The 15,901-nt window shown below is 56.4% G+C and overlaps 1 protein-coding gene across 1 annotated transcript in view; it reads right to left on the bottom strand.

Annotated features, from left to right (window-relative positions):
- NCOR2 (nuclear receptor corepressor 2) overlaps window positions 1–15,901 on the bottom strand; it is a 194,166-nt gene that overhangs the window by 20,671 nt on the left and 157,594 nt on the right. The window contains exons 23-32 of the mRNA XM_009880331.1: window positions 13,439–13,594; window positions 12,714–12,853; window positions 12,529–12,634; window positions 11,701–11,805; window positions 10,654–10,757; window positions 8,141–8,291; window positions 4,092–4,244; window positions 3,632–3,718; window positions 2,889–3,166; window positions 1,720–2,083 (exon numbers count right to left, since the gene is read on the bottom strand). Of these exons, the coding sequence (XP_009878633.1) occupies window positions 1,720–2,083; window positions 2,889–3,166; window positions 3,632–3,718; window positions 4,092–4,244; window positions 8,141–8,291; window positions 10,654–10,757; window positions 11,701–11,805; window positions 12,529–12,634; window positions 12,714–12,853; window positions 13,439–13,594 (1,644 nt within the window). The remainder of the gene's footprint in view (window positions 1–1,719; window positions 2,084–2,888; window positions 3,167–3,631; window positions 3,719–4,091; window positions 4,245–8,140; window positions 8,292–10,653; window positions 10,758–11,700; window positions 11,806–12,528; window positions 12,635–12,713; window positions 12,854–13,438; window positions 13,595–15,901) is intronic.

Genomic DNA, 15,901 nt, shown 5'->3' with positions numbered 1-15,901 from the left:
GGGAGGGGAGGCATGTCAGGGACTTCTCTTGGCGCTCCCAACCTGACCTGGGCATTGGTGGTACTTCTCGCCCAACCTGGGACGAGTGTCACCTGTGTCCGTAATGGCAGGCTGGGGACAGCGGCTGACACAGAGCCACCCCAAGCAGCATGACCAAACCCCTGGAACACCAAACGCTGCCCAGCCCTGGCTTGGGGAGCAAGGAGCAGCCCCCTCGGCCACATCCAGACAGATCCAGCCCTGTCATTGCTGACTTTAAAACAACCTTGGCTGCAACATGGGCCACACGAAGTGCCGCTCCTGCTCCTTTCACGAAGCTTGGCATCTCTGCACGCCTGCTAATAAATCAAACCTACTGTTGGGGCAGAGGGAAAGCTCAGGCAACTCAAGGAAATGTGCCTTCCAACTCTGACCCAAGCCACAGGGACTTCTGCAGATCCTCTGCACCCCAAAACCCTGTGAACTCCGGATATGCACAAACTCACCCTCCCACTGGAATTTTGCAGTTTTTCCCTCGGGATCCCTGCCCACCGCCTGGGCACTGCCTCCCCTGCCTTGTGCTCACCGTATGTGCCCGTCTCAAAGAGCTGCCAACATCTGAAGGCTTCCCCCAAAATGATTGACCTAACCGGGAAGACAGCAGAGGCTGCCGCAACGGGACACATTGACCACGGAGAGCTGGAGCTGCCCCAGCCGGCAGCGAGTGACGGCGGAGGCTTTTCGGAGGAGCTCTGCACTGTACCACCCCATCTCCCACTCCTCGCCGGAGAGGAGTGTCCTGGCCTCAGTTTTCAGCAGACTGTGACGTCTTGTGCTGCACGGCCCTGAATGACAAGACTCTTGGGTTAGGACAAGGATTTGCAGGTGGGAGATGCAAAAGGCCCCAAAGCAGTTACCTGTCGCTAGCAGGCACGGTGGGACAAGGTGTCTTAGGGAATGGCTTCAGCACTGATACTGTCCACAAAAGTGCCACGAAGCAAAAAGGGGTTTTGTGCTCTGGATCTGAGCGTGTCTCACCAGATCACTGAGCCCAGCCCAGACACGCGCCTGCTCCCTGGGACCCCCAGGTCTGGCTCTGAGGGCAGGAGGCAACTGATGCCAGGGGGCACGGGCAGACCCTGCCTGGCACCAGCAGACGAGCCGGGGAGGTGGCAGATCCCAAAGACCAGCCGCACTGCCCAGATCCACCAGCTCAGAAGAGGTTAGATGTCGCTGGAGGTGAGGCACTCAGGTGCCCAGGTGATGGATGAGGCATAAACACACGAGGCAGGCGAACACACACACCAGATTGGTGAGAAGTGTGAAGACCACCCCCTGACCCGGTGCACCAAGCACTGCTTTCCTGCCCGCCTGTAGAAACAAGGGCGCCCTGGGCCAACGCCGGGACAGGGAAGACACTTTTGAAACACCATCAGCTTCACCAGCCACGGTCCAAGTCTCCCTTCGGTCACCCCGGCGCAGAGGTGGGGTGCCCTCGCAGCAACGGTGTGAGCGCCCCCAGGAAGGGAGCTGAGCCCCAGCCGTCCCTGGCAGCCGTCCCAGTGCCATGAGTCAGCCGTGGCCGCGGGCAAGAGTGGGTGCGGGGTGCTGGGGAGAACGGGTTTGACGGGCACCTGCCGGGAAAGGCTCGGGCAGGTGGGGTCAGCAGCCACCTCCTGCGCACCTTGCCCACTCGGCTTGCTAGAAATGTTAGCATCAAATAAAAGGTTTGCCAAATACCTTCGTGCTGCCGCGGTGTGGACTCTCGTGTGGAGACTGGAGACCCTCTGTGCAAGTGGCTGCCGAACGCCGTGGTGTGCCCTGCCTGATGGTCCTCGTAGGCGAGGGCACTTTGGTGGGGCTTGCCTGGCTCGGGTACAATCACAGGAGCCCCTCTGGCAATGGAGCCACCCGAGTTTGTCACCGGGCTTGGCCTGTTTTTCAGGCTCTCTTCGTAAGCTCTCTCCAGATTCCTTGGGTCTTGGATGACGTCCAGTGAGTGCACAGAGTGAAAAGTCCTGCCAGGACTGCCGATGATGGACCGCACATCATGCTTTTTGGTACTTGAGGAGGAAGAGCCGCTGTCGTACTTCAGTGGGGTACCCTGGGGACAGAAGGCAGAGGGGAAATCAAAGGGGCATTGAGAAGGGGATGCAGTGACCACATCCCACCAAGTTTCAATGGGACTCGTGCTTCCTTGTTCAATGGGTGACAACACCAGTTTACTTGGTCAAACGGCAACAGCCATCGGCAAAGCTGAGATAATAGCTCCGCACGGTGCAGGGCAGGGTGGAGTGCCCATCTTGCATGTCTTGTTGTGCTCCAACAAGATGATGATGAGTCACTGCCGAAGGCTGGCTGTGCCCATCACGCCTCTCTCCTACACACACTGTGAAATGAGGTAGGACTACGAGGTGCCATGGGAACCCTCCAAATATTTGGAGCCCAACAGGAGACAGCATGCCACATTTCATCCTAACTACTGGCCTTGCTGGGTTGACACTTGTCCATCAAGGGAGGAGACCAAGATGATGCGCACCCAGCATCACAACTGCTGAGAGCACCAAGTTGACTCTGGCCTTGAACAAGGGCCAAATGTGTCCCCTTCTGTGCACGCGTGTGGATGGAGCATCGCTTTCTTAACGTGTCAGGGGTGCTGAGCTCCCTTCCCTGGGTTTTGTACTTATCTGTTGGGAAGGATCATAAAATGGTTTGGGTTGGAAGGGACTTTTAAAGAACAAAGGATGGGGAAGGGCTCCAAGCAGAGCCTCAGTTCTGCCCAGTGATGTGTTTGCAACTTGAAGCCCTTTTACCTGCTCTCCTTTTACCTTGGGAATGGTCCCCAGGGTCTATGCAAGGACAGCAGCTGGAGTAGGACCGGTCTCGTTTGCTCTTCACCCCATACTCACCTGCGTGATGGAGCCTTCCTTCAGAGGTCTCGCCAGAGAGATGTCCGGTGTCCTCCTCAGCTCCTCCCGTGGAATCTCATGGATTGATCTTCCTGCTTCTTTCACCGTGGCCACCAGGCCTTCATGGGCCGGTTTCATTTTCAGAGGAGTAAGGCCCTCATGAGACCTGACCTTGTAGGCATCAGATAAGTCCCTCGGTGGAGTGTTTTCCCTCTTGAGCTGTTTGGCTTCTCTTCTGAGGTAGTCCTCATGGGCCTCCACGTAGGACCGAGGTATTCCTGCAACCCCCAAGCAGACAATGGATGCAGAGGGTGATTCCCCAGCCAGACACTGAACTTCCAGTCCCTGTGTGGATCCTCAGTTCAAGGGGGTCTCTAGTTAATGCATATAACTTGGCAACTGGTGCTCAACTGAGCACACAGAGCAGCTCTATCACTAATGCAGCTGGACCACCTCACACCTACCACCGCTTTCTGGACCCATTTCGCACTAGTTTCAACCTGCCTCAATGTGAGTCACTTAGAATTTTACCCCAGACTTTGATGAGAGCTTAGATTGGTAGAAGTTGAGCAAGACTGAAAATCTCTCTGAGCGCATAGCCAAGGCAGCAGAGATCTGCACCTGGACCTTGATGTGTCCATCCTTGTTTCCTCCTGCCCTAACCTGACAACAACAACAAGGGGGCATGCACGTGAGATACTTCCCCACGTTACCTCTGGCCATCTTCTGCGTGCAGGCTTTACCTTGTGTAATTGAGCCCCGCATGTGATGCTGCTCCTTTAGGTTATGGGGACTGTGTCGGTCTGGAGGGATTGCTCGACCCATGAGACCTGGAAGAGATCCAAGGGGGAAAGTTGGGTTGTGACACAGGAGTTCACTTACAATGAGAACACAACGGTGTTATCAGGGACTCCTGGGACAACAAGGAAAAATATCAACAATTTATAAATTACTTGATTTCTCTTTTTTTTAAAATGTGCTTCTTTTTTTGTAGTCATGAAACTGGTCTACCAGGACAGAAACCAAAGGCAAATGGGCCATTCTGTGTCCCTGGTTTTCCCATGCTGGTCAGACACTGCCATGTTGGGACGTGCTGCAGGGTACCAGCTAACCACTGCCAAAATACAGGCATGGGAAGGTTCACCATGTAGACAAAGAGACAAGGTGAGGTCTAAGTGGGTGAAAGGTTTCACCCAGACCCACCTTCAATGCTGGCAGATAAGGTATCACGGGCTGATAAGCCTCGGCTGATCCTCCCCTCCATCATATCGTAGGTCCTCTTGGTTCCTGTGGTCTCATGCGAAGCTCCTGAGCTCCTGCTGTCTTCTTTGGGACACTGAGAAGCAGCAACTGCACCTGGGGAAGGGAACAGCGAGAAGCACCATCAGGAGCACGGAAAGTCAGCACCGGCCAAGGGAGGGTGTTTACTGCTGTCTGCATGCGTCGCTGAAAGGTCAGATCCCATCCCAGCATCAGCCACCGCTCAGCAACGCCAGAAACATCGCACGAGGTTGGCTTCCAAGAAATTCAGCTGGTGTTTTCTCCCCTCCCTGTCTGCCTCAGACTCCAGACCTCTGCCTCCTGCTCGGGTAGGAGCATCCACCCTGTTGTGTCCCGTTCCCTCCCTCCCCGGTGGGGGTCAGATGTAGGCAGCGGGACAGCCCGGAGCCAGCGTGGCGCTGGTGTGAGCAGCTGAAGTTCCACTGAACTTGGCCCTGGGGGTCTGGGGATTTTTATTTCTGTTTCCCCCCGCCCTGTTTGTTTTGATTTTTGCTAGACACCTACTGTTTAGGATCTTGGCCAGGCTTAACATTTGCCGAGACACTCCCTGGGTGAGAAAACCAGGAAAAAAAGAGGGGAGAGGCACAGCTGAGAACGATTCCTTTGAAACAGCAGTGAGTGCGCACAAGAACTGTGAGAGACGGCGAAAAGTTCCACGCAGGACTGATGGAGGAAGCACCAGAGCGATGGGAGGCCACCGACCGACCACCTCCTTGTCTGAACCCAGAGCAGATTCTTCTGCAAATCAACAGTGGACGACTGTCCTGAGCTACAGCCCCCATCCCCATCCCGTGCCAGGCAGCGTCGCGCCTGCCGGGGGCAATGGGCATCCATGGTGTGCGGCGAGCTGTGAATTTAGCAGGCAGTTTCTGATCCAGCCGAATGCCTTGTGTTTATCTAACGAGCTCCGAGCGGGAATGTTGGCTTGGAAAGATAAACGCCTCTGCCCATGGTCCCTGACCTGGCCGCCCCTGCCAAGGGTTGCCGGTGCCCTAATCCTCCTCTTCATGGGCGGAGAAGGTGGTTATACAATTAGAGAAAACGAAGGAGAATTTAAAAACATTCATTCCATTGCGGACAATTGGGAACAAAAGTCCTCCTCGGCAAAACCAGTAATTAATAAAATGGGATTATTACAACTTCACACCCACTATTGGTTTCCACAATAAGCACCCACTCAATCCAGAAAGGGTTTGGGGCTGCGTGTGGGGAAACAAGAAGGGGATCTTTCCCCGAGCCTTCACTTCAGATTCATTTCACAGGAGAAATCCAGGGGTGATGTTCAGAATCAGCCAAGCACCTTGCGGCGGACGTGGGGCGATGTGCCTGCACCCTGTCATCAAGGCACATCTGCTGCCAACAGCCCTTCTGCAGAAGGGGACGTGGTCCCGGGCACCCTTTGTACCGCCGGGAAGCAGGGGGAAGGACGTGAGGGAGAAGAGAGACTAAACAGAAAGAAAATCACTCCAAACCCACGTCCCTTGCCTTGCAGAAGCCATCAGCAATCATATGCAGAATGAGAATAACCAATCTAGCACAATTCAGCTCGCACATGCTACAGGATCTCATCTCATTACAGCTCTTTTATTTTAAGCACCCTCATGACACTAAAGAATTTGCAATTTTTTTTCTGCTTGCCAAAATTCATAATCACCAACAATTTCAGATTTCTTATTTAATTTTTTTTTGTGTTTTTTTTTTTTTTTTTAACTCTTCCGCTCCGGGCCGCAAAGCCTCCGCGGGCTGTCCCGGGGGGAAGGAGGCAGGCAGCAGGGCTGGCTCGGCTGCAGGAGCAGGCGAGATTACTCAGGATGCGATAAATGCTATCGAGCATGCAAAAGGCTGCCGCGGAGAGGAAGGAATTAATTCCTCATCCGCATCCACGGGGGGTAGGATGAGAGGCGATGGGCTCGGGCTGCAGCCAGGGAGACAGGCTGACACCGATGGACGCGTGCAGTGGGGAAGAGTCTGGTCTGCAGGTCTCCTCTGGTGCCCGGAGCGGGATCCCAGCTCTGGGCACAGGCAGCCCTCGCTGCCCGGGAGTCTTCCGCATCTCTTCCCTGTCGGCCATGTTTCTGAGATCAACCTCATTCGACTCCAAGCCCAGGCGAGGGAGATTAAAATAGCTTCTTGCACAAACAAGTCCTGAAATGCTTCCCGTGTCCTCCCTGGTCCGAGCCCTGCCAACTGTCCCAAAGGGCGCCCAGGCACAAGTCTCCTGTGGTGACACTTCTTATCTGGGCTAGAGTTGACAGTGAGCGTGGGCAGGCGTGGGACGAGCCGGTTTCCACGCGGTGGGTGAGAGGCATAGTGCAGAGCCCTGTCCTGAAAGGTCCCTGCAGTCCCAGGGCACACACAGAGGTGGCATCAGCCGAAGCTTCCGAGTTGTCACCTGTGGCCTGACCTGAACCCTCTGCCTCCAGCCCCAGATGAAACAACCCACCTGTGATGAATCCAGCTGCCTGCACTTGTGGGCAAGAGGAAAGGGACTTCTCCTGGACACCCTCTACCTGCAGGACTGATGACATGGCCTGGGCTGCCAGGCAGGCTAAGAGGGATGCTCTGTCCGGGTGGAGATGCAGAGGGTTCAGGCAACACAGCAGCTGACCAGAGATCGCTACTGAGGTGGGTGAGCGCAGCTGAGGTTAGGATCTGCTCCTTAGTCATCTCCAAATTCAACTGAGAAGAGGTGACACAGGAGGACGGCCATCCCCACGCACGCCAGAGCACTCGCCAGTATTCTACCCCAAGAGGACACGGGGCTGTGAGGCTGCGGTGTCTGTAGCTCATCTCTTCCCGACCTCAGCTGCGCACGAGGAACAGCCCGGCTCCATGCCAGAGATGCCCGGCCCCACACATGGCAAACGGCAAGCGCAGAGGAGCTGTTTCCAGCTTCACTGGAGAGGAACATCTGCTTATCTCTAATGGGAGCCACCGGGGCTCGCAGAGCAGCTTTGATGGCCAGTGCTGCCATGGGCTGAGCAGGCGCAGAGTAGGCAGGAGCAGCTGGTGACTGCCGGCTGATACTGTTAACGCAGTGAGGCACCGCCGGCATTTACCGAGGAAGCGCGTTACCATGCAGCGGGGGTGCGAGCTGCAACACAGTTTTCAGGTCTCTCCAGAGCCCTCTCGGGAGCAGCACGGCTGCTCGCCCGGCTTTGCTTTCCTGTACTCCCTTTGCACTGCTCCCCGGCCGGGCAGAGTCAGCCCAGTTAACAAGTGACACCATCTGCGGCGGCGGCAGGTCTCACACCCCAGACGGGGCTCCGGGAAGGTCCCTTGGGGTCCTCAGCGCTTTTGGGCGACAGCAGCCGGTGACAGGCCAATGCACCCCACAGACAGGCTCCTTGTGGGATGCGGGAATGGCTTCACCCCCTCCAATGCTGTAGTAAAGCTCACCAGATACTGAGGCATGGTGCTGCTGGGCCCAGGAGCTTTCCTGCAGGACACCCCCATGCTGGGAAAGCTGCAGAGTGCCCACAATGCTGCCGATAGGAATCTGATGTCCAAACAAACCTTTATGCCAAACCGCCTAACTTGCCTCCGTCTTGCATGTTCTTGAGTCCCACCTCGGCCCAAGAGCTTGGGGATGTTCTCATAGTGTTTTTGGACAGTCCCCTCCTGCACAGGGGTGATAGGGATGAAGGCAATACCTTCCCATCTGGTCCTCTCCTCTCCCCTGCTCCCCAAACCCAACCAAAAGGAGAAACCCTGTCCACGGCCATGGCCCCATCGTGACCCTGCCCACTGGCAAAGCTGCCTCCAAGGCAAGATCACCACTCGGGACGGAGGGAAACCCAGCCGGGCTGTAGGCAGGTGGGGCGGGAAGGAAGAGAAATGATGCTGGAAGCAAAGAGGCAAGGCTGACCTGTTGCACTTCGTCAGCCTTTCCTCAAATAGCTCCCGACTCCCAGCCCCAGCGGCACAAAGCCCCAGCGCCTGCCCTAAAAAGGCAGAGGACTACGACTTACCCTCGTAGGACAGCACGTGGCCTTTCTTCCCTTCGTAGATGACATGTCCTTTGGGCATGGCATCCTCTCTCGCCTTCTCTGCTCTGCTGGGGCTGTCTTCTCCGATTATCCTGGTAATGGTTCCTTTGTACAGCACTTCTGCCGGGGTGCCCTTGGAAAGCCACCAAGATCCATATTTAACAGTGTCACAAGCAATTAAGCGAGCGCGCGCACAGGGACAGGCTGTTCCCTGCGGGAGGCTGAGCGGAGGGAGAGCGCGGCCCGGCCTCCGCTTCCTGGCGCAGCCAACAGCGAGGGACTTGCAGCTTAATTATTGATGAGGATGATAACAAGGAGCGGTAAAAAGGTACGCGATCTGTGCGAGGCTGCTGGGAAGAGGCTGGGGGTGAGGACAGTGCAGATCTCCAAAATAGCCACTCTATGGCCCCACGTGTTTCGGAGTAAGCTACCCAGCTCATCTCCACCCCACGGGTTTGGGGGGACAGGGCTGGGGACACCTCAGTGATGGCAGGGACTGCTTGAACATTAGCTTTTCCCTGCAGCGTATTTTCCCAGCTTGGTACAGGAGCCAGGGAGATGTCCTGCACATCTGCTGGCAGCACGCATCACCTTCAGAGAGGTGGCAGGCGTCAACAAGACTGGTCCTGGAGCAGGTCAGGGAGCAAAGCCCGCCATTTAGCTCTCCAACAGAAACAGGATCGGGCTCCTTACACAAACTGGTGTGAACTGAAATCTCTCTTTCCCGGAGGCACACACGCATGAAGCTCACAGCCACTGCCCCTCTCCGAATCCCCTTCAAAACACCCAGAGCTGGATGTCCTTGAAGACACCGCTGGTGACTGACACCCCTCTGCCATCGCAACCTGTTGCTGCCGACCAGGAACAGCCACTGTGGGGTGACAGTCCCCCACCCCATGGCAGGAAAGGCACAGCGACGGCTGTCAGAGCAAAGCTCTTGACTGACACCCGCTACTCTGCTGGTTTAACCCCACCAACTCCCACGCTCCTGGGAAGCCCTGGGGAAGCAATGCCCCAGCCAGCTTTGCTGGTGCTTCCAGGTCGTACCATTTCCCCACCCCAGCTTGGAGATGCCCCTGCTTTCTACCAAGCCCTCTGACCACCAGCAGTCCCCAAAACCCCACCGCAGCTGCTGGGATGTACCAGCGTGCCGGTTCAACACTCTTTGACTGTTCGCCCTCGCAGTACACCCAGTACTGGCTTTCCCCGCCGCCTCTCCCAACCTCAGGTAAGTCATCTTCCTTCCGCGGACGTGCTCAGAGGGATTTGAAAGCAAGTGATGACAGATGGCTTCAGAGCAGAGAGCATATATTCAAGATCTGCCTTCTGTGAACCGGATAACTAATTCGAGATCAAATATCAGCTCTGGTACCCGGAGCTGCTGCCGGAATGGGGGGCTCCTTCTCCCCAGCGGGAGCAGAGGGATGCAGGCTGCTGGGTCAGCCAGGAGAGGCAGGTAATGCCCTGGGTCGGGGCTTGGGACCTTACTCCCAAGCCAAACAAAGCAATCCAGATGGATGTAAAACAGCGTCTCAGCAAGTTCTGCTCATCTTCTGATCTCTGGCACACGGTGCGCTAGAGCCTTCGTGCCCACCCATTGCTGCTGCAGGGGCACAGGAAGGGATGGAACGTGGGTTATTTACAGCCCTCAAGCATCTGCTCCTGGCAGCTGCTGGACGCAGGGCACCAGGCAAAATAAGCCTTCGCTCTGGGCCAGGATTGAGGTCCAGGTCCCCAGGGCTAAAGGGAACATGGTCACCCTCCTTGAAGGAAGCAGGCAAAAAATCTGAGTGCAAGTGGCTTTAAATATCTGAATGATGGCCAGATAAAATCCCCACGGGAAACAGATTTGTTTTTTTTTTTTAACGCTCTCCGCTCTGTTACCAGATGAGCAATAACTCACGCTGCAAAAAACTATCGCCCGCTTGCCAGCTGCTCTTCTGAAGATGGATGGTGGAGATTAAGGCCAAAGTATCTTCCTGCTCGTGAGAGCCTTTGGGCAGGACCCCCAGCACAGCACGCTCAGCCCTGGCAGGAGACCTCGCTACCTTACATGCAACTGGCAGCTTCCCCCCTCCACCCGACGGGGCCTTCCACCCATCTCCTCCTTCTCTCCGCTCCACTTTCTTGCACTGGCAAGATTATTTTCCCAGAGCCACTTAAAGCTGCTTTCGCCTCTGTTCCTGACAGCTACGAAAAGCAAAGGGTGGGGGGGGGCGGGAGAGTTTAGACGTGCTGTAAAGCTCTGCATCGCTGCTTGTCGAGCTCTGCTCTTCTGCAGGCTCGGCTCGGGGGACAGGGCTCGTGCCAGCGCCAGCGCAGGCTGTTTGCCAAGGCTGTGGCCGCAGACGTCTCCGAGGGGCTCTGTGGGACAGGAGCATCGCACAGACCCGCACTGCTCAGCCCCGTGCTGCACACTCAGTGTGCCCCGCAAACCCCCGGTCCCCGCGTCCAGCACCCAGGAAGAGAAAACCCACTGAAGATGAGGGACCTACGTGTGTGATGGACCCTCGGTAGGTGATGGGCGACTCCGGAGGGGGTCTGGATGTGGGTGTTCCCTTGGTGATGCTCCCTCCTGAGGCAGAGCCGAGGGAAGTACCTGTAGGACGCAAAGCCAGTGAGCCGGGGCTTGGATTTGCTGTTTGGCACAAAACCTGTGAGGCTGAGACCAGTGACTAAGTGCAGGATTTGACCTAATCCCTATAGCAAGCGGAGGTCCTGGAGGGAAAGCCCTCCAAGAGAGGTCAGTGTTAAATCCCACGCCTTGCAGCGCCCTTCCCACCCCATCCCCCGAGGGACCCAGCCCTTTGAGCCAGGGGCTGGGAGGTGGAAAACATGGGTATTTTGAAGCTATCAGCTCCCTGCTGCCTTCATGGAGGGGGCAGGCAGATCTACGGGTCCCGGGAGAAAGCACAGCCTGTCTCAGCCTCTCCTGATGCGATCAGAGCAGATCTCCGGCGAGATGTAGCTCGGGGTGGTTTGAGTTCATTTGCTCGTTATCTGTGCCAGGTTGGAGCCAGCCCACTGCGCTTGTGCATCCGACTGCCTTAGCTGGGGGGTTTCACAAACCAGAATTCGCACTTAAAAGCAATACCTTCGCATTTATTTTTTCCTGCCTGTGTAACAGGGAAAGAAACATGGGAGGACCAGACTGAAACGAAGCATGGTCCCTGCCCAGTGGGAGCAGCAACAGTGAAGAGCCCGAAACCCAGTTAATGGCATTTAAACAGGTCTTGCTTCATCTTAACCAACAGATTTTGGGGTGTCCCTCAAACACAAAACCTCTACCAGGATCAATGCCTGAGGCCCTGATTCGGGGAGACGGCTAGAAACATTGAGCCACTGTACAGAGCTATCCGGCTCCCTGCTGGCAACGCTGGAGAAAAGGGGCAGAGAGACCCTTTCAGCTGAGCACAACCCCAGAAATCAATCCCGAAATCATCGGGCAGCCGCAGCCAGCGCGGCAATTGCCAGGCTTGGCAGCGCCAGCATCCCTCCCCTCCCGCAGCCGGGGCACACGCCTCCCGCCCCCGGCTCCTCACCCCGCAGGATGGAGCCCTCCTGGGATGGCTGCAGAACCAGACTTTCCGGCTGGCTGGCCTGGCTTCTAGGAGAAAGTTGTTCCTGCTTTACTCCAGGAAAAGGCACTGGAAAACATTAACCACGTATCAGCGTAGGCGCAGGGCACGGGGCCGCAGCCCGCGGCCGCTCGAGGCTTTCATCTCTGCCAGCCCCAGGTTGGCACCTCCTCGGCACCTTCGCCGTCCCCACCGCTTTGGGATGGCTTTCACCATGGCTGCGGCAGTCGGCAGAACACACAACTGCCGGCGAGCAAAGCCAGATCGTTGTTCTCACTCTGGGAAAGGCACCGCTGGGCACTGCCCACACCGGGAACGGGGCTGGCATTGAAAACCCAGTGCTGGTTTATAACAGGACCCACGCACGTGGGGAAATAGGGCCCAGCTTCCCCCTCCCCAGACTCAGTCCTGCTCCAACCCCTCCTGCTGTTAAGAAATGCTTCTAAATCTGCAGACTAAACACTTTCTTTGTTCACTTCAGGCCATTTACTCTTTATCCTACTGGCCTGGGGAGCGGCAATATATTTCCTTCCTTCGATCCCAGTATTAGCCGCCGGAGGGTATTTATAGGCTGGGATGCATCCCTGACTGAGCTGCCGCTTTCCTATACTGCACAAATTCAGCTTCCTGCTTCTCTGCTCTCCCAATGAACTAATCCTTTCATCCTCTTAGCAGGTCTCCCTACACTCCCTTGCCGTGTTCTGTGCTCCTCCTTTCCCCTACGTTGCTGGCAAGCTTGTTCCCCGCTGCTCTTGGAGCACATCAGAAGTCACTCGCCTCCCGATTCCTTACCCAGTTTCTTGGGATCCATGGTCAGTGGCAGGCCCATGGTGATGGAGCCGACGGGGACCTTGGCGTGCTCCGAGCTGTAGGGCGTGTGGAGCTGGATGGGCATGCCCTGCGGTGCGAGAGGAGAGGTAAAGAGCGGCTCCCGGTCCCCGCGGGGCATCCCCGGCTCCTCACACCCGGTCCCCTACCTGGGAAATGGATCCGATGGGTCTCTCCAGCACAGAGGGGTGCTTGGTGGAGGAGATGAGGGGAGGCGGGTTGGAGATGCTCGCTAGTCTCTGCAGCCCCGAGCGAGAGCTCTCATGCAGGTTTAGCGGGATGGGGTGTCCTGTACGAGAAACACAAGCGTTAGCAAGACCGAGGGAAGGCAGAGCGGCTGCAGCTATGGGAGAGAAAAGGGGTAAGGGAGGGAGCAGGGGCTGGATGCGGTGAACTGGCCGGTGGTGAGCCTGCACTAGGATCCAAGTCACACGACCATTTTGGAAAGGACTGGAATAGTTTAAATTATTGCCTCGTCCCCTCTGCAGCCAGAAGATGTGCTGCGCCCGACCTGTCTGCCCTCCAGCTGGAGAGGGAGAACGCAGCGAGGGCTAAAACCTGCCTGACTTTGCAAGAAAGCAGCGTAGGGAGCGCCTACACTGTTCTGTGACAAATCACATCCCTAAACCTGCCCCGGCCAGAGCTGGGGGACCCACCTGGCCACCCTCAGAACGCTGCATTAGCCGCCGGGGAGCTCCATGCCAGGCCAAAGCAAGGTGTTAGCAGGTTTCGGCTGAACTGTCTCTCTTACCCCCCAAAAAGCTGCACTGATTTAAGAGCACGACCCGTGATACTTGCTGCACCCACAGCCTCTGTCCACAGCCCCAGGGCAGGAGGGAGGACACATGCCACGCAGCCGGTGGCTTTTACTTGCCTGGTGGGTTATACTGAAACAAGTGGGGCTCCGCCTGGGGAGAGGTTTTGATCACATCCCGGGGGTAGGACAGGACAGGGGGCCAGCACGAGGCAGCCGTCGGCTCCGCGGTCAGCTTCTGAGCCTCTGCGATGGATGAGAAATGCACGGGCTTTTCTGCGAGGAAAACAGAAAGCAAGCAGCTTGCTGAGCGGTCCAGCAGGGACACCAGAGCCAGCTGCCGGCATGGGGAAGTTCAGTCTGAGCTGGCGATGAGATAAGGCTGAATTCCCCATCCAAAATAAAAAGAAAAAGCCATGATTTGACAGCATGTACTTTACATAGATGCTTAAAGTGCAGCGGGGAGGATGGACGTCCGTGTTGGTGACTCTGCCGGGATCTGCTGGGATCTCCACGGACATCCCACCCCAGCCAGGAGAGATGGCACTCGCTGCGCAGCCAGAGCAGCGACTAACCCCAGCAGCCCATCACTGGGATGAGCGCAGGGTCCAGCTCCTCACCAGGGCTTGGTCATGTGCAGACCGCTCCTGGGTTGAGGCTGCCTGTGCCCACAACTCCGCATCAGCCACCGTGGCAGGGCTGGGAGGATTAACGATGAACCTGCCAAACCCTTCACTGGGGTTAAGGCCAAGAGGCATCAACATCGGCAATCCTGCTGGCACATGGGGGACATCCAGCAGGCACCAGCTCGCTGGTGACAACACAGTCTGAGGTGGGCAGACAGGCCTGGGGCACCCAGGGAGCTCCAGGCCACTGCCAGGGACCACTGCACACCGGCACGCCGGGAACGAGCTCATCCCCACATCACATCGCGACGTGAACGCTCAGCCGCTCTTCAAGGACGACTGCCAGCTATAAACCGTTTGCAGGCTGTGGGAAGTGGCCAGAAATAACGGCATCAGCTTCTTGGACAGCAAGGGAATAATGTGCAGTGCCTGAAGTGACCAGATGTTCTCCAAACACCTGGGACAACCGAGCTGTAAGAGACTCTCAAAGGCAAACAAAGATCAGGGATGACCTTTGTGGGATGACCTGACATCTCTGTGGGGAGTGGGGTGGCTTTCTGGTCCTCTGCAAGGCACTGGGGCTGAGGGCAGGAAAGCTTCCTCCAATTATCTGGCTCCGGGTCTACTGGATGCCAGGCTGGGCTCACCCTGGTTTTCAAAAGGCTGATCAGAGGCCAAAAAGTGCCTAATGATGGAGGAGCTGTGCTGAGGACGCCTGAACCCTGCCCTGCTCTGCGGGGTGCGGGCTTCGTCTGCATCAGCTCCATCCCAAGTACGTCCTCATGCTTTACTGAGCAGATGAGACAGCCTTTTCCGGATGGATTACCGGCAGGTTTGCTAGGATTCGCTCGTAATCGATAAACACTTAATTTTGCACTGCCCTTCTTCCCCAGACCCACCTGCATATCGTCCGCATCAACCAGAAATTAGAAACTGCGCAGTAAACAATAGCAATCACAAACAAACCCAGACTTTAACCATCAATTTTTGATAAAAATAGATGCCTGAATCCTGCTAAGACTAATAATAGGGCAAGTAGATTATCAGAGGCCCAATTTAATGAGGCTTTACTGCATTATCATTATTAATGCTCAGTGTAGTCAGAAGCTGGGAGATTATTCTTGTCCCCTTCAGTGAGAGAAGAAATCCATTATCGGCACACAGAGGTGTCCAGGCACACACACCTCCGCAGCCTGGCGGGGCCGGACCTCAACTGTGGCCTCTTCTCTCCCCACGATGGATCCCAGAGAGGATCCCTTCATCCCGCCAGCACGGGGGAACCCAGGCACACCCTCCGGACCGACGGAGAGTCCCTGGCACGTCCACACTCCCTGATTTTCTCCCCTCCAGCTCAGCCCCGCTTGACTCCGCTTACGTGGGGGCGACCGGCGCTGGGATGTCCCAGCTGAAGATCCTCTCTGATGCTAAGGCACTGTCCTCAAGGCTACGTGCACCCTGGATGGCTCTTGGAGAGCCCCGTCCTCCTCCCCTCCCCACGGGAGCCCTCCCCTCCCCTGCGTGCTTCTCCAGCCTGTGAAATGCGGCCAGTTCCTAATTGCCCCCGCATTAGAGGGTGGCTATAACTCAGCCAGCTTTTGATAAAATAGCACTTATGTGGGGAAGACAGAGTTCCTATTACCGTTTATCAAGCCCCTGGAATGGGAGCGAAAGAGTCAGAGTTTATATGATCCGTCATCCAAATTAATGTTCTTGGCTCCCCATCGCCTACAAAGGCCAAATGAAACACAACTAAATCAACACAAAACATACCGCTGGCTTTCAAAACCGCCGAGCGATAACCAAAGATATGCCCCACGGCGCGTCGGCAATGGGGAAAGGGATCCGTCTACCTGTCGGGGAGATCCAGGCAGGGCTGCCTGCCTCTGCCCGGCCCCGCGATTAGCGGCTCATCTTGGAAGGCAGAGGAGGGGAGGGTAGCGCTCAGGAAGGTACGGCT

This window comes from Charadrius vociferus, unplaced genomic scaffold (assembly GCF_000708025.1).
Source record: "Charadrius vociferus isolate BGI_N301 unplaced genomic scaffold, ASM70802v2 scaffold332, whole genome shotgun sequence".
Lineage (NCBI taxonomy): Eukaryota > Metazoa > Chordata > Aves > Charadriiformes > Charadriidae > Charadrius > Charadrius vociferus.
This window is presented reverse-complemented; position numbering and strand designations above follow the sequence as displayed.